General features: G+C 38.9%; 1 protein-coding gene across 3 annotated transcripts in view; it reads right to left on the bottom strand.

The window, feature by feature from the left end:
* Positions 1 to 23771, bottom strand: part of HACL1 (2-hydroxyacyl-CoA lyase 1) — a 44888-nt gene that overhangs the window by 12559 nt on the left and 8558 nt on the right. For 2 of the 3 annotated variants that reach the window (XM_032630912.1, XM_032630915.1), the window contains 8 exons: positions 22595 to 22707; positions 18728 to 18863; positions 14744 to 14849; positions 12468 to 12551; positions 11421 to 11522; positions 1823 to 1977; positions 1248 to 1406; positions 314 to 421 (listed from right to left, as the gene is read on the bottom strand). In XM_032630912.1, the coding sequence (XP_032486803.1) occupies positions 314 to 421; positions 1248 to 1406; positions 1823 to 1977; positions 11421 to 11522; positions 12468 to 12551; positions 14744 to 14849; positions 18728 to 18863; positions 22595 to 22707 (963 nt within the window). The remainder of the gene's footprint in view (positions 1 to 313; positions 422 to 1247; positions 1407 to 1822; positions 1978 to 11420; positions 11523 to 12467; positions 12552 to 14743; positions 14850 to 18727; positions 18864 to 22594; positions 22708 to 23771) is intronic. The other variant, XM_032630914.1, reaches the window with a different exon arrangement.

Here is a 23771-nt window from a genome sequence, read left to right as displayed (position 1 = left end):
CTACATGGTGTAGTAGGAATAGTAGGACTGGTAGCATTTGCAATAAGCCTTTTCATTAACAAGGCTTAGACATGAAACTCATTCACCTGAGCCTTCAGTGGCTCCCTGATCATAAACTATTCATTGAAGTGCCAGTCAAGGATGGTTGTGCAAAAAGGAACCATGCACACAGGGTTCCTGTCCTTTAGAGCAGCTGACCATGAAAACAAGCAATACTGACACCACAGAAGCAGGTTTCCAGTATAGCAGACTTTTTAAAGAGAGATTAAAATAGATGAGAAAACATAAATATACACTGTTCTGGGTTACTTACACTGTAGTAGCATCTCCAAATTTTAACATTTCCTTCCAAGTATCTGTATCAAAACCTTGGTAAATTCCATTATTATTCACCACCAAAAGTATGATTGGCAAGTTGTACCTAAAATTGAGAGCAAAATATAAAGGAAATCATTTTTCATTCTGAAGCAATTTCTTTTCATTGGATTGAAATTTTAACTTGAAAATGGATAGTTTTCTATAAGCTTTTTTGTAATATTACAGTAAGACCAAAAATTAAGCATTTGCTATCCTAATAAAGACTATCAAATTATTAACAGAAACATCATGGAGCAGTAGAAAGAATGCAAGGTTAGTGGTTGGCAGACCTGGTCCCACCACTATGCGGCTACGGACCTCAGGCAAATGACTGAGCTTTTCTGACCCTTGGTTTTCACAGATCTGGGAGTTAATAAGAATGACACCTTCCATACTTAATTCCCTCTGAAGCACTTGTTCCTCACAACTGTCCTATAAGGTAGGAACTAGTATGACTCCTATTCCTACTTTAGAGGAGACTTAGGTTTGGTTAAGAGACTTAAACCCTAGTCACCTGGGTCTGATGTGGTCAAGCCAGTATTTAAATCCAGGCCAACTGACCCAGAGGCTGTTCTTTTAACCACCAAGCTCTGCTATCTCCCTGCAGAAAACAAGCTTTTATCAGACCAGAACTTTTTTTTCAGTGACCTAAAAACTACTCCCCAGTTTTGCACGTTTGGGGCATATGGTAGAGAGATCAAGAACATGCTGTCCTGGATGAGACAGACCCCAGGGTATTTATACTAGTATTCTCAGGACACAGCACAGTGCCGTGCACGGGGCACCTGGCACATGGTGAACGCTTGGTAACTATTTGTTAGGCAAGTGGGTCTTGGGTATAATTTTTCATATTTTGGAGAAAGAAATGCTGACTCAAGATGCTGTTTTACCTGCAGATGGTTTCCACTTCCATGCCAGAAAATCCAAATGCACTGTCTCCTTCCACACAGATGACCTGCTGCCCTGGGTTTCTATCTTTAGCCACTAGAGCAGATGCAATGGCAAAACCCAAACCGACTCCCATTGTTCCAAAAGTACCAGCATCAAGCCTGTTGGGGAACAGAGCTACAATGAAACCCTCTGGGGCATATCACAGATGGTGGAGTTGGCACAAAATCTAGTCATTTTTACATGGCTCATGGAAAAATAAAGAACAATAAAACATTCTCCTTAATATTAAGTTTTTAGACTGTGAGGAACTAATTTGTTAAGGATAAGCAAATGAACGGGAGAAATCGCTCATGATTTCTTGGAAGACTGTGAATATATCCTCCGAACACTGAGTATACAAATTACCACATGATCTCAGGACATACCAAGCATAGAAACACTACAAAACGTCACCTACGAATACTTTTATGAAGTATGTCCTTACACTGGCTGTGTATAATTTTCAAATGTTTTCTCAATCTGCTTTTTGTAGTTTCTAATTTAACACGTTCCAATTCATTATGATTGCCTTTACCTGTGACGAGGAAGGTAGTTTTGAAGCACAGTGCGCCCAATATCCATAGTATTTGCTCCTTCGCTCACCACAAAACAGTCTCTGGGCAGTTGTTCTTGAATGTGGTAGAATACTGTGTAGTAATTCATAGGCAGGGATTTTTGGAAAGCTAATTCCTAAAATATCAGAGGGAAATAGAATCAAATTAAATTAATATACAGTGAAAGTAAACAGCATCAATAAGCTACTTTCAAACTTACTTGCAACAGCCAAAGGCTATGAAATTCCCAAATGGCCACTAGATGATGACTCTGAGAAGCTAACTGATCTGTCAACAGTCCTAGGGGACAGGCTAAGAAAAACGGGTCCCAGTCCCAATTTGGGACACAATCAAATAAGGCAGGAAATATCCCTCTTCCTGGAGATCCACAACACACACTAGCATATTAAAGACTAAGACGTCCTATAGTAAAGATAGCTGAAGACACTGGGTTAAGCAAAACTAAACAGTCTTATTTGAGCACTTTCAGGGAAACACTGCCTTAGAAAAAGTGAAAATTTTATTCTAGAATATTTTCATCTAAAATATGACCCTACATTTAAAATTAAAAGTGAAGTCGGGGTTTTAGAAAATCTATTCTTTCCCCACATATACTGGAAAGGGGATATGCTTCACCCACTACTCTGGAGGGTCTCTAAATGGAGGGGAAACAGAAAGGTTACTGTCCTTGTCTAGCCAAATGCCTTTTAGAGCTTCAGCAGCAAAGCCCCACTGCCTCTTCACCTGTACTACTTTGGTCTGCTGGAGATTATACCCAAGATGGATGAGGGACCCTCCTATACTCATGCACCAGAGAAAAGAGGCAAGATCCTTCCATCTTAAACTAAGGTGATTCCTATGGAAAAGAAGGAATTAATCACTATACCATTCAGGAAAGAGAACAGAGACTGGCTCCTGATAGGAGAAAGTCATTGATTAAACTTCCAAAAAAGAAAGAATCATATAGAGACAACTCTACTTGTTTGGAAAATGCAAATTTATTCCAAGACGACTGATATATTAGGGAACAATATGAATATAGCTGGAATTTCGTATTTGCTTATTCATGATTCCATCAGTTAGAAACACTACATGAACACAGAAAACTACACCCAGCTGAACCAAGATGCAGAGGAATACACAAAACAGCAAAAAAAATCAGAACAGCTGGAGAGGAACTTCAAGATGGCACAAGAGTAAGACGTGGAGATCACCTTCCTCCCCACAAATACATCAGAAATACATCTATATGTGGATCAACCCCTACAGAACACCTACTGAACGCTGGCAGAAGACCTCAGACCTCCCAAAAGGCAAGAAACTCCCCACGTACCTGGGTAGGACAAAAGAAAAAAGAAAAAACAGAGACAAAAGAATGGGGATGGAACCTGAACCTCGGGGAGGGAGCTGTGAAGGAGGAAAGGTTTTCACACACTAGGAAGCCCCTTCGCGGGCGGAGACTGCGGATGGCAGAGGGGGAAGCTTCGGAGCCACGGAGCAGAGCACAGCAACAGGGGTGCGGAGGGCAATTCCCGCACAGATGATCGGTGCCGACCAGCATTCACCAGCCCGAAAGGCTTGTCTGCTCACCCGCTGGGACGGGCGGGGCTGGGAGCTGAGGCTCGGGCTTCGGTCGGATCACAGGGAGAGGACTGGGGTTGGCTGCATGAACACAGCCTGAAGGGGGCTAGTGCGCCACAGCTAGCTGGGAGGGAGTCCAGGCAAATGTCTGGAGCTGCCAAAGAGGCAAGAGACTTTTTCTTGCCTCTTTGTTTCCTGGTGCGTGAGGAGAGGGGATTAAGAGCGCTGCTTAAATTAAATTAAATTAAGAGCACCAGACACGGGCGCGAGCCGTGGCTAAAAGCGCGGACCCCAGAGCCAGGCATGAGACGCTAAGGCTGCTGCTGCGGCCACCAAGAAGCCTGTGTGCGAGCACAGGTCACTATCCACACCTCCCCTTCTGGGGAGCCTGTGCAGCCCGCCACTGCCAGGATCCCGGGATCCAGGGACAACTTCCTCGGGAGAATGCACGGCACGCCTCAGGCTGGTGAAACGTCACGCGGGCCTCTGCCGCCGCAGGCTCGCCCCGCACTCCGTGCCCCTCCCTCCCTCCGGCCTGAGTGAGCCAGAGCCCCCGAATCAGCGGCTCCTTTAACCCCGTCCTGCCTGAGTGAAGAACAGATGCCCTCAGGCGACCTGCATGCAGAGGTGGGTCCAAATCCAAAGCTGAACCCCAGGAGCTGTGCGAACAAAGAAGAGAAAGGGAAATCTCTACAGGCAGCCTCAGGAGCCGCAGATCAAATCTCTACAAGCAACCTGATGTACCCTGCATCTGTGGAATACCTGAAGAGATAACGAATCATCCCAAATTGAGGAGGTGGACGTTGGGAGCAATGACATACATATTTTTTTCCCTTTTTCTCTTTTCGTGAGTGTGTATGTGTATGCTTCTGTGTGTGATTTTGTCTGTATACCTTTGCTTTTACCATTTGTCCTAGGGTTCTGTCTGTCCGTTTTCTTTTTTTTTTTTAGCATCGTTTTTAGCACTTGTTATCATTGGTGCATTTGTTTTTTGGTTTCGTTGCTCTCTTCTTTCTCTCTTTTTTTTTATTACTTAAAAAAATATTTTTTAATAATTATTTTTTATTTTAATAATTTTACTTTATTTTATTTTATCTTCTTCTTTCTTTTTTTTCCTCCCTTTTATTCTGAGCTGTGTGGATGACAGGCTCTTGGTGCTCCAGCCAGGCTTCAAGGCTGTGCCTCTGAGGTAGGAGAGCCAAGTTCAGCTCCCAGCTCCATGTAATATCAAACGGCAAACCTCCCAGCTCCATGTAATATCAAACGGCAAAAATCTCCCAGAGATGTCCATCTCAACAACAAGACCCAGTTCCACTCAATGACTAGCAAGCTACAGTACTGGACACCCTATGCCAAACAACTGCAAGACAGGAACACAACCCCATCCATTAGCAGAGAGGCTGCCTAAAATCATAATAAGGCCACAGACACCCCAAAACACACCAACAGATGTGGACCTGCCCACCAGAAAGACAAGATCCAGCCTCATCCACCAGAACACAGGCACTAGTCCCCTCCACCAGGAAGCCTACACAACCCACTGAACCAACCTTAGCCACTGGGGACAGACACCAAAAACAACAGGAACTACGAACATACAGCCTGTGAAAAGGAGACCCCAAACACAGTAAGTTAAGCAAAATGAGAAGACAGAGAAACTCACAGCAGATGAAGGAGCAAGATAAAAACCCACCAGACCTAACAAATGAAGAGGAAATAGGCAGTCTACCTGAAAAAGAATTCAGAGTAATGATAGTAAAGATGATCCAAAATCTTGGAAATAGAATGAAGAAGATACAAGAAACATTTAACAAGGACCTAGAAGAACTAAAGAGGAAACAACAGTGATGAACAACACAATAAACGAAATTAAAAATTCTCTAGAAGGGATCAATAGCAGAATAATCGAGGCAGAAGAACGGATAAGTGACCTGGAAAATAAAATAGTGGAAATAACTACTGCAGAGCAGAATAAAGAAAAAAGAATGAAAAGAATTGAGGACAGTCTCAGAGACCTCTGGGACAACATTAAACGCACCAACATTCGAATTATAGGGGTTCCAGAAGAAGAAGAGAAAAAGAAAAGGACTGAGAAAATATTTGAAGAGATTATAGTTGAAAACTTCCCTAATATGGGAAAGGAAATAGTTAATCAAGTCCAGGAGGCACAGAGAGTCCCATAAATCCAAGGAGAAACATGTCAAGACACATATTAATCAAACTATCAAAAACTAAATACAAAGAAAAAATATTAAAAGCAGCAAGGGAAAAACAACAAATAATATACAAGGGAATCCCCATAAGGTTAACAGCTGATCTTTCAGCAGAAACTCTGCAAGCCAGAAGGGAGTGGCAGGACATATTTAAAGTGATGAAGGAGAAAAACCCACAACCAAGATTACCCAGCAAGGATCTCATTCAGATTTGATGGAAAAACTAAAACCTTTACAGGCAAGCAAAAGCTAAGAGAATTCAGCACCACCAAACCAGCCTTACAACAAATGGTAAAGGAACTTCTCTCGGCAGGAAACACAAGAGAAGGAAATGACCTACAATAACAAACCCAAAACAATTAAGAAAATGGGAATAGGAACATACATATCGATAATTACCTTAAGTGTAAATGGATTAAATGATCCAACCAAAAGAAATAGACTGGCTGAATGGATACAAAAACAAGACCTGTATATATGCTGTCTACAACAGACCTAGGGACACATACAGACTGAAAGTGAGGGGATGGAAAAAGATATTCCATGCAAATGGAAATCAAAAGAAAGCTGGAGGAGCAATTCTCATATCAGACAAAATAGACTTTAAAATAAAGACTATTACAAGAGACAAAGAAGGACACTACATAATGATGAAGGGATCTATCCAAGAAGAAGATATAACAATTGTAAATATTTATGCAACCAACATAGGAGCACCTCAATACACAAGGCAAATGCTAACAGCCATAATAGGGGAAATCGACAGTAATACAATAATAGTAGCGGACATAAACACCCCACTTTCACTAATGGACAGATCATCCAAAATGAAAATAAATAAGGAAACACAAGCTTTAACTGATACATTAAACACGATGGACTTAATTGATATTTATAGGACATTCCATTCAAAAACAACAGAATACACTTTCTTCTCAAGTGCTCATGGAATATTCTCCAGGATAGATCATATCTTGGGTCACAAATCAAGCTTGGTAAATTTAAGAAAACTGAAATCGTATCAAGTATCTTTTTTGACAACGTTATGAGACTAGATATCAATTCCAGGAAAAAATCTGTAAAAAGTACAAACACATGGAGGGTAAACAATACACTACTAAATAACCAAGAGATCACTGAAAAAATCAGAGAGAAAATTAAAAAAATACCTAGGGACAAATGACAATGAAAACACAACCACACAAAACCTACGGGATGCAGCAAAAGCAGTTTTAAGAGGGAAGTTTATAGCAATACAATCTTACCTCAAGAAACAAGAAACATCTCAAATAAACAACCTAACCTTACACCTAAAGCAATTAGAGACAGAAGAACAAATAACCCCAAAGTTAGCAGAAGGAAAGAAATCATAAAGATCAGATCAGAAATCAAAGAAAAAAGAAATAAAGGAAATGATAGCAAAGATCAATAAAAATAAAAGCTGGTTCTTTGAGAAGATAAACAAAATTGATAAGCCATTAGCCAGACTCATGAAGAAAAAAAGGGAGAAGACTCAAATCAACAGAATTAGAAATGAAAAAGGAGAAGAAACAACTGACACTGCACAAATACAAAGGATCATGAGAGATTACTACAAGCAACTCTATGCCAATAAAATGGACAAACTGCAAGAAATGGACAAATTCTTAGAAATGCACAACCTGTGGAGACTGAACCAGGAAGAAATAGAAAATATGAACAGACCAATCACAAGCACTGAAATTGAAACTGTGATTAAAAATCTTCCAACAAACAAAATCCCAGCACCAGATGGCTTCACAGGCGAATTCTATCAAACATTTAGAGAAGAGCTAACACCTATTCTTCTCAAACTCTTCCAAATATAGCAGAGGGAGGAACACTCCCAAAGTCATTCTACGAGGCCACCATCACCTTGATATCAAAACCAGACAAAGATTTCACAAAAAAAGAAAACTACAGGCCAATAGCCAATATCACTGATGAACATAGATGCAAAATCCTCAACAAAATACTAGCAAACAGAATCCAACAGCACATTAAAAGGATCATACACCATGATCAAGTGGGGTTTATCCCAGGAATCTTCAATATATGCAAATCAATCAATGTGATACACCATATTAACAAACTGAAGGAGAAAAAACATATGATCATCTCAATAGATGCAGAAAAAGCTTGTGACAAAATTCAACGCCCATTTATGATAAAAACCCTTCAGAAAGCAGGCATAGAGGGAACTTTCCTCAACATCATAAAGGCCATATATGACAAAACCACAGCCAACATCGTCCTCAATGGTGAAAAACTGAAAGCATTTCCACTAAGATCAGGAAAAAGACAAGGCTGCCCACTCTCACCACTATCATTCAACATATTTTGGAAGTTTTAGCCACAGCAATCAGAGAAGAAAAAGAAACAAAAGGAATCCAAATAGGAAAAGAAGAAGTAAAGCTGTCACTGTTTGCAGATGACATGATACTATACATAGAGAATCCTACAGATGCTACCAGAAAACTACTACAGCTAATCAATGAATTTGGTAAAGTAGCAGGATACAAACTTAATGCACAGAAATCTCTGGCATTCCTATACACTAATGATGAAAAATCTGAAAGTGAAATTAAGAAAACACTCCCATTTACCACTGCAACAAAAAAGAATAAAATATCTAGGAATAAACCTACCTAAGGAGACAAAAGACCTGTATGCAGAAAATCATAAGACACTGATAAAATAAATTAAAGATGATACAAAGAGATGGAGAGATATACCACGTTCTTGGATTGGAAGAATCAACATTGTGAAAATGACTATATTACCCAAAGCAAACTACAGATTCAATGCAATCCCTATCAAACTACCACTGGCATTTTTCACAGAACTAGAACAAAAAATTTCACAATTTGTATGGAAACACAAAAGACCTCAAATAGCCAAAGCAATCTTGAGAATGAAAAACGGAGCTGGAGGAATCAGGCTTCCTGACTTCAGACTATACTACAAAGCTACAGTAATCAAGACAGTATGGTACTGGCACAAAAACAGAAATATAGATCAATGGAACAGGATAGAAAGCCCAGAGATAAACCCACACACATATGGTCACCTTATCTTTGATAAAGGAGGCAGGAATGTACAGTGGAGAAAAGACAGCCTCTTCAAGAAGTGGTGCTGGGAAAATTGGACAGCTACATGTAAAAGAATGAAATTAGAACACTCCCTAACACCATACAGAAAAATAAGCTCAAAATGGATTAAAGACTGAAATGTAATGCCAGACACTATCAAACTCTTAGAGGAAAACATAAGCAGAACACTCTATGACATAAATCACAGCACGATCCTTTTTGACCCACCTCCTAGAGAAACGGAAATAAAAGCAAAAATAAACAAATGGGACCTAATGAAACTTAAAAGGTTTTGCACAGCAAAGGAAACCATAAACAAGAACGAAAAGACAACCTTCAGAATTGGAGAAAATATTTGCATATGAAGCAACTGACAAAGGATTAATCTCCAAAATTTACAAGCAGCTCATGCAGCTCAATATGAAAAAAACAAACAACCCAATCCAAAAATGGGCAGAAGACCTAAACAGACATTTCTCCAAAGAGGACATACAGAATGCCAACAAACTCATGAAAGAATGCTCAACATCATGAATTATTAGAGAAATTCAAATCAAAACTACAGTGAGATATCATCTCACACCGGTCAGAATAGCCACCATCCAAAAATCTACAAACAATAAATGCTGGAGAGGGTGTGGAGAAAAGGGAACCCTCTTGCACTTTCGGTGGGAATGTAAATTGATACAGCCACCATGGAGAACAGTATGGAGGTTCCTTAAAATACTAAAAATCGAACTACCATACAACCCAGCAATCCCACTACTGGGCATATACCCTGAGAAAACCATAATTCAAAAAGAGTCATGTACCACAATGTTCATTGCAGCTCTATTTACAATAGCCATGACATGTAAGTAACCTAAGTGTCCATCAACAGATGAAGGGATAAAGAAGATGTGGCACATATATACAATGGAATATTACTCAGCCATAAAAAGAAACGAAATTGAGTTATTTGTAGTGAGGTGGTTGGACCTAGAGTCTGTTATAGAGAGTGAAGTAAGTCAGAAAGAGAAAGACAAATACCGTATGCTAACACATATACATGGAATCTAAAAAAGAAAAAAAAAATGGTCATGAAGAACCTAGGGGCAAGATGGGAATAAAGACACAAACCTACTAGAGAATGGACTTGAGGATATGGGAGGGGGAAGGTTAAGCTGGGACAAAGTGAGAGAGTGGCATGGACATATATACACTACCAAACGTAAAACAGATTGCTAGTGGGAAGCAGCCGCATAGCACGGGGAGATCAGCTCAGTGCTTTGTGACCACCTAGAGGGGTGAGATAGGGAGGGTGGGAGGGAGGGAGACACAAGAGGGAAGAGATACGGAGATATATGTATATGTATAATTGATTCACTTTGTTATAAAGAAGAAACTAACACACCACTGTAAAGCAATTATACTCCAAGAAAGATGTTAAAAAAAAATCAGGAACAACTTTCTCACAATCAAAGAGAAAACACTATCCATATACAAAGACTTTAAACAAAAATTGCCAAATCCTGCAGAAGTGGCTCATTTTAGTGCTAACAGTGGATGGTTTGGTAGTTTCATACATTACTATATATTTCAAAGCCTTCAGCTATCAGGCAGAGCCATGAGTGCAGATAAGGAAGTTGCAAAAGAATTTCCAGCAGTGATACAAAAGTTAATTGAAAAAGAAAGCTACAAATGGTCTCACTAACATAAAATGAAATGAAATGAAATGAAATAAATGTGAGGGGATGGATGTGTTCATTAACTAGATGGGGCGAACTCTTTCACAGTGTGTTTATCAATGCACCATGATGTACCTTTAAATAGCTTACAATTTTATACGTCAATTACACCTCCACAGGGACTTCCCTGGTGGCTCAGTGCTTAAGAATCTGCCTGCCAATGCAGGTAACACGGCTCTGAGCCCTGGTCCGGGAAGATCCCACATGTCGCAGAGCAACTAAGACCGTGCATCACAACTACTGAGCCTGCACTCTAGAGTCCGTGAGCCACAACTACTGAGCCCACATGCCACAACTACTGAAGCCCAAGCACCTAGAGCCCTTGCTCCGCAACAAAGGGAAGCCACCACAATGAGAAGCCCGTGCACCACAACGAAGAGTAGCCCCCACTCACCGCAACTAGAGAAACCCCACGCACAGCAACAAAGACCCAATGTGGCCAAAAATAAATTAATTAATTAATTAAAAAAAATTATACCTCAATAAAGTGGAAATTAAAAAAAAACGAAAAAGGTGGCTATACATTAGATCAAATTTTCAGTTTTGATGAAACATCTATTATAAATGCATGCCTTGGTGGACTTATATCTTACAGGACAAACATGCCCCAACATGCCCCAGGATTTAAAGTTCCAAAAGATCTCTTGTGATTTGGTGCCAAGGTCAAACTGAGGACAAGGAGCCACATCCATCCACATTGGCTCTTACGACTCTGTCCAATGTCAGAGCCCCTCTTTCCACGGCTTCACGGTAACTCACAAGCTATAACCTTTCCAATGCCCACTTCCACAAGAAACTTCAGGTGCCATATTTATTGTAATACATATATGAATGTGTGTGTGTGTATCTTACACGTTATGATTTTAGGAATGCAAATGTCATGCTATGACAGAACTAAATGAACCATGGCCCTGAAGTATTCTTGAGTTTCAGTGGGTCCCATATTACCTTGGATAAAGCTTCATTGCTCTTCATTTTTTCTCTCAGAATTTTCCACCACTTGCTCTCAGGAGGATACTGCCATGGTGTTTTATCAAATTGTTCTAAAAGCTAAAAAGCAGAAACTTTTTCTTTCCTTTTTGAAAATAAATCATATTAGCATAAAAATCTCTTCTAAAAAAGACAACACAGCTACAGTATCCTACCTTTCACATCACTCATACTCTGTTTTTCCTCTGGGCAGTAAACAACTGATAGAAGATAAATAGGTACCACGGAAAGCTTCTGCTTGGTTCAGTGACGACTTCTACCCGAAACTGGGATCCCACAAGACACAGCAGAACTGTAACCCCCTCCATACTTCACAGGCAAGGGGGCTTGTAAGCCTTCCTCTGCCTCTGACAACAGAAGGAAAATCACCCTGCCAAAGAACCCCTGCAAGAAGACTCATAGCCCCAATACCTAGGGATTCCCATGATACAGATACCAAATGCTCCAGAGTGTTTTAATATTGGGGATTACATCCTAATTTTGTATAATCATGATAATGATACCAATTTGTATCCAAAGTCATGTAACAAATGTGCCTATGTTTTATCTGTCACAGTGAAATGTATAAATTAGATACAAATAATAAGAATCTGGATAAGTCACTGATTACAGTTTGAAGAGTAAAAATCTCTTTATTGCCTAAAGAAATACTAAGTTAGATTTTTTCCAGTACATAAAGCCATTTCTTGGCTGTAAGTTCAGTTCCTCTGGAAGCTGTATTATAATCTTTCAGACAGCTGAAATCAGTTTGCCGACTGAATGCCTTTAAATTTTCGATCACCTTTCAAAAATGCTTAACTTACCCACATACAAATTATCTATACATAAGGAGTTGAATTTACCAAGTTCCATAGTTATACTTAAGAATAGCTTTACATCATAAATTTTATTTAAAATAGATATTAATAGACCTGTCACCAAGTGAATCAAGATTTAAACATTTTCAAGAACTGACTTCCCTAAAGACCAAGCCACATAAACTAAAACCCAGGCAAAAGCTCTCACCTGTTTAGTGACAGCATTTATGTCTCCTAGCAAGGTCACAGCAGGTCTTACATTATTCCCCAACTCTTCTGCACAGATATCAACCTAAAAAAGAGGCAAGGCTAAAGAACAAACTGTGTTTATTCTTAAAAATCTTTAAGAGTTAAGACAGTAAATGGACTGTGCATGTTACACATAAGCATATGATTAAGATTTGATATTCAAGAAGTTCCTTGATAAAAGTATAAATCCGCGGAACTATATGAGTATCATGGCTAGTATAGAAACCTCACTATCATCACTTCAAGAAGTAAAACTGCTGTGTCAGTTAGGCTTGAACATTTAAAATTTTATTAAACCTTGTGTAATTGTTCATTTAAAAAAAAGAAACCTCACTATCTTCTTTCATTTTAAAATCTACTCCGGGGACTTTCCTGGTGGCGCAGTGGTTAAGAATCCACCTGCCAATGCAGGGGGATGTGGGTTTGAGCCCTGGCCTGGGAAGATCCCACATGCCAAGGAGCAACTAAGCCCGTGGGGCACAACTACTGATCCTGCGCTCTAGAGCCCGTGAGCCACAACTACTGAGCCCACGTGCCACAACTACTGAGCCTGCGTGCCACACCTACTGAAGCCTGCGCGCCTAGAGCCCGTGCTCTGCAATGAGAAGCCACCGCAGTGAGAAGCCCGCACACCGCAACGAAGAGTAGCCCCCGCTCGCCGCAACTAGAGAAAGCCCGTGTGCAGCAACGAAGACCCAACACAGCCAAAAATAAATAAATAAAAATTAAAAAAAAAAATCTCTGTAGAACTTTACTATTGTTCCACTATACTCACAGGAATGCATTTGACTTGATCAATTACAGTTTTGAATATAATGAATAATAAGGTTCTACTTAATTACCCTGGAATTCTTATTCAGAGCAGGAGTTCTCAAATTTCAGCATATATCAGAACCTCCCGGTAGGCCTCTTAAGCCACAGACTGCAAGAATCCACCTCAGAGTTTCTGACCTCAAGAGGTCTGGGGTGGGGCCCAAAAATATACATTTCTAACAGGTTTCCCAGGAGGTGCTGATGCTGCTGGTCCAGGAACCACATTTTGAGACCCACTCCCAGGGAATGGCATGATTTCATCCTATTTACTCAGAAGCTCCATTTCTGGATGGCCATGGGCAAGTGAAAACAGCTTCTTGAGGAAAAGTAATTTAGGCACCCCAAAGGGGATGCACTTCATTCTGTAATCAAGAGGCAGCATCCTCCAGTACAATCCAGGTCTTGCTTGTTTGTGGTTTTAGTTTTCAATGGTCCCTATTAGAAGTTGACTTAGGAAGTAAAAGGTAAGCAGGGAGAAGACAGCAATTGCAGTGAGGCCATTAAAATACCTTTACACAATCTGTGTAGGGCAAACAGGTTTCTGGGAAGTACCTTTCACATCAGTAAGGAAACTGGTTTATAAAGAGGGGTCATAAAGATACAAGAGCTTATTCCAAACACATAGTTTTAGCAACATTGCTTAGATATTTCCATCCAAAGGGTGTTTGACGGTTTTGGAATCTAAAAGAATAACTTGATCCCTAACAATGCTGAATGTTTTGTTCTAATCTACCTCCTACTTGAACCTCTTTTGTCTACCTTTAAATATACTTGAACTATGAAGAAGAGCCAAATTATGCTTTTCAAACTATTGAAAACTTGATTTTGAAAGGTTTTCTGGTTAGCAGTAAAGTGGTACATTATGTTTCATAGGCTTGAAAAGGCAGCTTACTTTGGTACCTGTAATTATGCCAGACAATTTATAAAATTCTACTTTTGTAAAAAGGGAAACAGTTCTTTACAAAAGCCGAGAAGAAAGGAGCTGATAATGGCTGAGAGAACAATAAACTACACATAGCTCTGATTTTAAATCTCTCCTTTTAGGACTTCCCTGGTGGCACAGTGGTTAAGAATCCGCCTGCCAATACAGGGGACGTGGGTTTGAGCCCTGGTCCGGGAAGATCCCACATGCCAAGGAGCAACTAAGCCCATGTGCCACAACTAATGAGCCTGAGCTCTACAGCCTGCGAGCCACAACTACTGAGCCTGCGTACAACAACTCCTGAAGCCTGTGCGCCTAGAGCCTGTGCTCCACGACAAGAGAAGCCACTGCAATGAGAAGCCCGCGCACCGCAATGAAGAGTAGCCCGTGCACCGCAATGAAGAGTAGCCCCCGCTCACCACAACTAGAGAAAGCCCAAGTGCAGCAATGAAGACCCAAAAATCAATCAATCAATCAATTAACCTCTCCTCTTTGAGTACCTGGATAAACTTCACATCTGGCTGATATCTTGGAGGCAGTCCAAAATGTAAAATCCAATTTAATCTGGCACCAAATAACACAATTACATCAGCAAATTGCAAAGCCCTATTAAAAAGAAAAATCTGATATAACAAAAGGGATATCTACATTCTTATTTGAATTATTCTAAAGTATTTGGAAAAGTCTAAATAATTTGGATCTTGCACTGTTCTTGAGAATCAGCTTATACGGTAAATTTCATCTTTCAAACTGAAATAATTTATGAAGCCATTCTATTTAAATGGTAATCCAAAAGATGAAATAAGTAGAAAATACTACCATAAGACTTTATCTATAACATTTATTACATTTTTATCATTAGAAAAATTAATATAAGTATACTGTAGATAATCTGGAAAAGCAGAAAAGTATAAAGAAAAAGCCAAAATTTCCCAATAATACTATCAACTTATAAACTATTATTAGTATCCTGGCACAATTTCATCTAGTCTTTTTTTCTATGCATGTGTATTTTTATATAGTTGAGCTTATACACTAAATGTCTCATGTGCTTTTGCTTATCATAAATGTTTTCCTTTATCATTAAGTTCTTCTTAAATACAAATTTTAAAGGCTACACATTTTGTTGAACACAAATTTATTTCACCTCTTCTCAAATGCTGGATATTTTTCTTTGTTATTAACAGTACTGGGTTGCACATCTTTATTTGAATCTTAATATATACTTCATATTGATTCCTTGAAGCAGGTATTTTTATGATGATTGATTCACTTTCCCCAACTGCTTTAAAAAAATATTACACCAAGTATATTTCTAACAGTTTTATATATCTTAGTATTTTTATCAATATAACTTCAATTTTTTGATATTTACTTTGATATCTACTCTGATATTAATAACCCTTGCTTTCCTTTTGTTTACCTCATACATCTTTGCTTGCTTTTACACTGTATCATTTTGTTTCAGATGTGGCTCTAATGATGCATACAACTGTCATTATTAATGATCCAATTGAAATGTCATGCCTTTTTCCAGGATAATTTTTATTATAATAACTGCCGTGGGTTTTCTTTTTTCTACTTCTTGGCTATTTCCCATTTTTCTTATCTTTTGCCCAAAGAGGATCTATTTTGGTTTTTTTTTTTTTGCTTTTATCTTCTGCAGTGGCTTATGCTATTTTTCACAGAAATTCAGTTATTATTTCAACTATATAGTCAAAAAAGCTATCCTCATATACTGTTTTGGTCCTGTGGGACCCAATTTAATTAACAGATAAAAACTGAAAATGGGGGCTTCCCTGGTGGCAGTGGTTGAGAGTCCGCCTGCCAATGCAGGGGACGTGGGTTCTTGCCCCGGTCCGGGAAGATCCCACATGCCGCGGAGCGGCTGGGCCCGTGAGCCATGGCCACTGAGCCTGTGCATCCGGAGACTATGCTCCGCAACGGGAGAGGCCACAACAGTGAGAGGCCTGCGTACCACAAAAAAAACCCACAAAAAAAACAAAAAAAACCTGAAAATGGAAGGACAGAGTTGCTTATAGATACTCCAAAACCCTTGAAATTGTTGATACAATTATTTATAGCCCCTTACAACCTTTTTTATGTTATTAATGTCATCAATATTATCTTCTTAAAATTCAACAGGAATGAAGATAAACTTCAGCTCAACCCAAGTTAAAGTATATTAAAAGAAAAAAACAGTGTAATAATTAATTTGGCTACTGTACAATGTATACTAATATGAAAAAGTAAACATGTAAGCTTATTAAAATAGCATTAAATGAGCAACATTAAAGATTGAACAGCAAACATGACATTTAAAAACCCCTCAAAATTAATTTAGTGTGTGCATGACAACATGAAAATTACCAAATGTAGAACAGTGGTAAACTGTGGAGAGGGAGGGAGGAAGTGGGATCAGGTAAGATATGCAGGGACTACAAACAAATCTGTAATTTTTTGTTTCTTAAAAAAAAAACCTTAAAGCAACAACATATTACTTAATATTATATTTGATAAAGTTGAGTGATGGTTACATAGTGCTCATTGAATTACTCTCTCGTTTGTATATTTATAATATTTCATAATAAAGAAATTAAAAGAAAAAAATACATGGTTTATCAGGAAGTGTGTTTTAAAAATTTAAAAAGAAGAGGGGCTTCCCTGGCAGTCCAGTGGATAAGACTCCAAGCTCCCACTGCAGGGGGTGCGGGTTTGATCCCTGCTTGGGGACTAAGATGCCGCATGTGGCAGGGCAAAAAAAAAAAAAAAACAACAGTAAAAAGAATGAGGTGAAGTCAATTAGAAAAAAAAAATCTGAGACTTCCAGTGCCAGCCAAGGCTGGGTAATCCCACTCCAGCCAAGCTCTCCCACTGATACAGTGGAAACTCTGAACCAAGTATAAAAAGCAACTCCTTGAGGCTTCTGAAAAGTAAACAACAGTAGGTGGACTGGAATGAGATCAAAGAAGTGACCCATGCAGGCGGTGAGTTTTTAAGGTTTTCCCCTCTTTTATCTCTTCCCTTTGATTCAGAGCAGTCCTAGTTGCAGAACTAAAGGAAAGCAAAAACTTGGAGAGAAACCGTGTCTTTTTGGCCAGAAGATCAGGAAAAGGGACCGTGCATGCCTGAGAGCATGGGGGGAAAGCTCCAAAATTTTCTTTTTCTCTATTTCTCTCTCACAGCTGTGCTCTGAGGGCAGCACAGTGGCATTGTGGTAAGTCCTAAGCAGCTAAAATCCCAAGAGAAACTTCATTTTTCAGGCAAGAGGAACTGGGAAAAGGGGGCCCCTATGGTCTGGAGAGTATGGGGGCATCCCCCTTATCTTTCATCTTTCTTTTTTTTCCTGCCACTTTGCCTCAAAGGCAGCACCTGTTGTGTGGTACGATAAGGTAGCAGCAAGGGCCAGGAAAAGGGACTCTGGGAAATGGGTGGGCTATGTCTTAAGAGAGAAAAGGAATCCCTAGGTCTGGATATGAACCAGCATGTTTGTATCCAGAACTGGGGCTGGGGCTCACCCCTGGGCTGGGCATGTGTGGACAGATCCAAAGGAGCATAGCAAAGGCTTTGGAAATCAACTGACCCTGGAACCATGCTCACAGTGAGTGAGTCAGAACCTGCACTCTGAATCTAACCAAGCTAACTGCTTGCTAAAACAAACAAACAAAATCAGCATTCTACAGAGGATTTTGGTATGACCTAGAATCTCACAACACAGTATTCAAAATTCTAGGACACAATCCAAAACTACTCAAAACACAAAGAACCAGAAAAATTCCAATTTCAAAAGAGAATATAATGAATAGATGCCAATTGTACTGATGACCCAATGTTAGAATCAGTAAACACATACTTTAAATCAGCTATTATAACTATGTTCCATAAGGTAAACAAAAATACTCTTGAAATAAATGGGAAGATAAATGTTCTCAGCAGAGAAATAGAACATATAAAGTAGACAAAAGGAGTAAAAAGAATTAAACAGTTATTCAGGGACCTATGGGAGAATATCAACATGCCTAATATTTGTGTTACTCCAGAAAGGAGAAAGAGATTGGTGTAGAAAAAAATATTTGAAGAAATAATGGCCAGAAACTTTCCAAATTTGGTGAAAGGTATCAATGTACAGATTCAAGAAGATTAGAGAAACCCAAACAGGATAAACTAAAAGTAAACCGTGTCCAGACACATCATAATCAAACTGAGAAACAAAGATAAAAAAAAATTCTGGAAGGAGCCACAGAAAGACAACTACATCGGCGGACAGAGATTCTCATGACTACAGATTTCTCATCTGAAACCATAAGAGTCAGGAGATAGAGTACAACATCTTTAAAGTGTTGAAAAGTCTGAAAAGAAACAGATGTGCTTAAAATTATGTGATTCTTTCAGAACTTCTCCTAGATTCATTAAAGTCACAAAACAATTTAAATTAGCCTGGAATCTGCCAAGCCATTGTATTTAAAATCTGGAGCGCCACATACCTGGATCTGGCAGCACCTACACAGTTTGGATGGTTGTCAGGGATAACACCCTTTCCCATGGGGGTGGGCAGAAATGGCAATTTACATTGCTCCACCAACTTCCTGATACTCTCCTCTGCACGGGCATAAGCAGCACCTACAAGAAATTGAAATGTATTGGATAAGTCAGTTAAGCTCCAGACACTGTGACCCTTAAAATAGTTCATGTGAAACTGCTTTTAGAACTTCTCAAACATTCTCCTGCTCAGGGCTTAAACTCAAAACAAATTGTGACTATGGTTTTTGTTTGTTTTTTGGCCATGCTGCGTGGCATGTGGGATCTTAGTTCCCCGACCAGGGATCAAACCTGTGCCCCTGCAGTGGAAGCACAGAGTCTTAACCACTGGACCACCAGGGAAGTTCTGTGACTATGGTTTTTATCTTTGGTATTTTAAAATGTTCAAGAAGGCAATAGTTCTAATTTCCCCCCCAAGTAATATTATCAATTATTCTGAAAGATGTCTACCCCTAAACAAAAGCTGCACTTCACACCTCTTGCTGCTCTTAATTGTCAGTTCTATGCTACCTTCCTACTGGATTACTACTCACAATTCCCCGGACACACATCTACTGGTAGGTGCAGGTAGGAGAGGAAGGACTTTGCCCTGACAGGGAAGAGCAACCTCACACTTTGCTCCCCACCACCAGCTAACCAGGACTGCACCGTCATCTAGTCTGTGTATGGAAATTCTCACAAGGGGTCTACGTTTCTAAAGCTCTGTAGATCGCTTCATAGGCTCTATAATCCTGTGATCACAACCGGACTAACTCGAATGGGTCACATCATTTGTTTTTACAGTTGTGTGCCTGCAGAATAACCATATGCTTTATGCCCTCAAGGGCACTGAAAACAACTTACTGTTTGAATATAGAAATGATTTCGAGGGAGATGCAAGAGGGAAGAGATATGGGAACATATGTATATGTATAACTGATTCACTTTGTTATAAAGCAGAAACTAACACACAATTGTAAAGCAATTATACTCCAATAAATATGTTTTTAAAAAAAAGAAATGATTTCATTTCTAATGTCATCAAGGCCATCGTTTTAGCTATTTAACTTTATGCTCTTTCTCAGGATTAGTAGAATATTACTCCATATCCAGAAGTTATAATTCTCTACTGAGTCTCAGTAAATAGTATAGTATGTTCAGATTCAATTTAATGCTCCCTACTATAAAACTACCTTAGAATCTTTTGTCATCCACGTAGGATGAAAAATAATCCCTTTTTTTTAATCCAGAAAGTTTCCTTATATTCTCCTTCTTGCCTCAATATTTGTCCATTCAGTTCCCTCTTCCTGGAATGCGTGGGTTCTCTGTGTCCACTCAGTGACCGGTCACCCATTATTTCAAGGGGTGGCTACAGCATCATCTCTTCTGAACGGTCTTTCCACACCACCTACACAAGAACATTGTTGCTGCTTCCCCTGGGAATCCACCTCAGCTCTCTACACACACCCCACTGATTTGTGACCAGGTCTGTCTACTTATAAGTAGGAACCATTATTTCTCTATATATCCCACAAATGTTTTCTATAATCCCTGCCTTATCATAAGGACTCATTAAATGGTGGTTAAAGGAAGTACAAAAACTAGCATCCACTGAGCTCTTTCTATTATTTCGTTGTTTAATTTTAACAGTACTGTTGAGGTAGCTAATCTCTATTTTACAAGTGAGGTAACTGAGACTCAAAGCAGTTTTTGCCAAGGTCACAGAGCTAATATATCACATAGCTGTACACAACTCAGCTCTGACTTCAATTTTTTTCTGTTGTCCACCATTTTTACTAAAACTGTTTTTAGTTTCTATGTAGTTATCTCCTAAGTAGTTGATAAATGACTAGCATGGTCATAGATGATTCATAGCCCCTTTAGGTCTAGAACATATAATGGATACTATAATAAATTGCTGACATGCGTATAAATTGGTACAATACCTTGGAGAAAGAAATTGGACAATATGTTCCAAAGGCCTTAAAATATGAATACATTTTAACTTAATTAATTTTCTTTCTGGGAATCTATCTTATATCCTAAATATGGAAAAAGCTTTAAGTACAAACGAGTCTGTTGCAGCTATTCTAAACACAAACAAAAACTGGCAAAGATTTAAATATTTGCCAGTAAAGTATTAGTATATACATGAATGGACATTAAAAATTATATTTGGGAAAAAAATTTAAGACCATGAGAACATGTTATTCTAACATTAAATGAATTAAGTATAATACGAAACTGTCTAATAGAGTGGTCATTTGACCCAGCAACCCCACTCCTAGGTACGTACTGAAGAGAACTGAAAACATACATCCACACAAACATTTGTACATGAATGTTCATAGCACCATTTTTCACAGTAGTTCAAAAGTGGAAACATCCCGAATGTCCATCAACTATGAATGGATTAAATTAAATGTGGTATGTCCATACAATGAAATAATAACAATAATAACTATGAATTATATTTATTATATTATATATAATTATAGTAAATATATTATCATTATTATTCAGCAATAAAAAGAAATGATGTACTGATACATGCTACAACGTGGATGAACCTTGAAAACATTACGCTAAATCAAAAAGGTCAGTCACAAAGGACCATACATTATACGATTCTATTTAAAAGAAGTGTCCAAATAGGCAAATCTATAGAGACAGAAAATAGATTCACGGTTGCCTGGGGCAGAGGGCTAAGGAGGTTTGGGGTGACAGCTAAGGGATGTGGGATTTGGGGGAGGGTAATAACAATATTCTAAAATTGACTGTGGTGATGGATGCACAACTTTGTAAATATACCAAAAGATATTAGATTGTATACTTTAAAAAAAACTGTCTAGGGCTTCCCTGGTGGCACAGTGGTTGAGAGTCCATCTGCCGATGCAGGGGACACGGGTTCGTGCCCCGGTCCGGGAAGATCCCACATGCCGCGGAGCGGCTAGGCCCGTGAGCCATGGCTGCTGAGCCTGCGCGTCCGGAGCCTGTGCTCCACAATGGGAGAGCCCACAACAGTGAGAGGCCCGCATACTGCAAAAAATAAATAAATAAAAAACTGTCTATACAGTATGATCACAAGGTATAAAATATACATGCAAAAAGGAATACAAAAGTACTACATGTTAAAATGATCTTCTTTGGATGAAGGGATTTCTTCTTTCTAATCTACTGGATTTTCCAAATTTTTAATAATATTCATGTGTAATCTTCATAATGGAAAGAAACACATTTTATTCATAAGAAATGTAATAGGGACTTCCCTGGTGGTGCAGTGGTTAAGAATCCGCCTGCCAATGCAGGGGACACGGGTTCGATCCCTGGTCTAGGAAGATCCCACATGCCAAGGAGCAACTAAGCCCGTGTGCCACAACCACTTAAGCCTGTGTGCCTAGAGCCCACGAGCCACAACTACTGAGCCCACGTGCCAGAACTACTGAAGCCCGTGCACCAAGAGCCCATGATCTGCAACTAGAGAAGCCACCACAATGAGAAGCCTGTACACCACAACGAAGAGTAGCCCCCGCTCGACACAACTAGAGAAAGCCCACGTTCAGCAACGAAGACCCAACGCAGCCAAAAATAAATAAAATAAATAAACTAAATAAATTTACAAAAAAAGAAAGAAATGTAATAGGTGATATTCCAGGCATTCTAGAATAATTCTATGATTTCAAAACTAATAAATAATGCTAAATGAATAAAGAGAATTTTTATTCCAATTTCAAACATTAGAGCCAATGCTAATAAATAATGAAGACAATTTCTAAACAGAATCAGCATTCTTTTGAAAGCCTAGCAAGATTTAGAGTTCCATTCAATGCTACCTTTCCCGATGATAAGAAGGGGCTGTTTGGCATTCCTAATAACAGATGCTGCCATATATACAGCAGAGCTTTCTGCCATACTAACAGGAGGTGGCATGCAGCACTCCACGTACCTGGAAATAAAGAGCTCTGTTAATTAGGAGGCCAACTTTTAAACTTTTTTATTGTGAAAATATCAAATACAGAAAAAGGTAGAAAAAATAGTATAATAAACTCCATATGCCCACCCTGTAAATTCAACTACTAATATTTTACCACATTTGCTTCACACATACACACATAAATATACATATACATTTCTTCCTAAACCATTTGACAGTAGATTACCACAGCAAGACTTAAAAATTAAAAGATAAGGACTTTCTCCCATATAACCATAATATCCTTATCATGCCTGGTAAATTAATATTTATTCCCTAAGATCATCTAACAACCAAAGGAGCAATTCACTGACAGGAAATCTGAATTAATGGCTTCACACTGTGGTAGTAGTTGTTGTTGTTGTAGTAATAATAAAAAAACATACTAAAAGTTAATATTTCATACCTACTATGTGCCATTTATCCGTATTTAATTTTCAAAATAATGAGATTAGGTATTACCATTATCTTTGTTTCACTACTGTGAAAAAAAAAAACTCAAAAAGTAGGTAACTTGCCTGGGGTCCCCAGATGGCATGTGGCAAAGGCTGGATTGAAATCGGTTTTTCTGTCTCCAAAGTCCATGCTTTTAACTACCTCACTATATTTCCACTCATTGAGTAAGTCAATATTTTAGTATCACAATATGCATTTGTAAAAGAAATATTAAATATTAAAACTGTCATAGTTAAGTATTTCTAAACACCAACTCCTCAGTGTTTTAGTTCATTTATCCTAATTAATAAACATCATACTGTACAAAACTTGGACATATAATACCAAAAAAGGACATCCAAATCTTTACAAAAATTTTAAAGAAGGCTTACAGAGTTAACTTACCTAAGGCACATCTCCCCCCAACCCCAATAATATTATTTTGATTGTCATGTTCAGGTATTATGAAGAATAGATGTCCTTTTTGTCTGACTCTCCCAAATGGAAACCTCTACTTGGTATCCTGAGTGAACAGAAATGCCCACTGTCTCTCTGTAGTCACTAGGTCCATGACAGCAAGAATGCGCTAAATGGTACTCAGG

The sequence above is a fragment of the Phocoena sinus genome, chromosome 4 (genome assembly GCF_008692025.1).
Source record: "Phocoena sinus isolate mPhoSin1 chromosome 4, mPhoSin1.pri, whole genome shotgun sequence".
Taxonomy (NCBI): domain Eukaryota; kingdom Metazoa; phylum Chordata; class Mammalia; order Artiodactyla; family Phocoenidae; genus Phocoena; species Phocoena sinus.
Note: the sequence above shows the minus strand (reverse complement) of the source record. Positions and strands in the feature narration are given on the sequence as shown.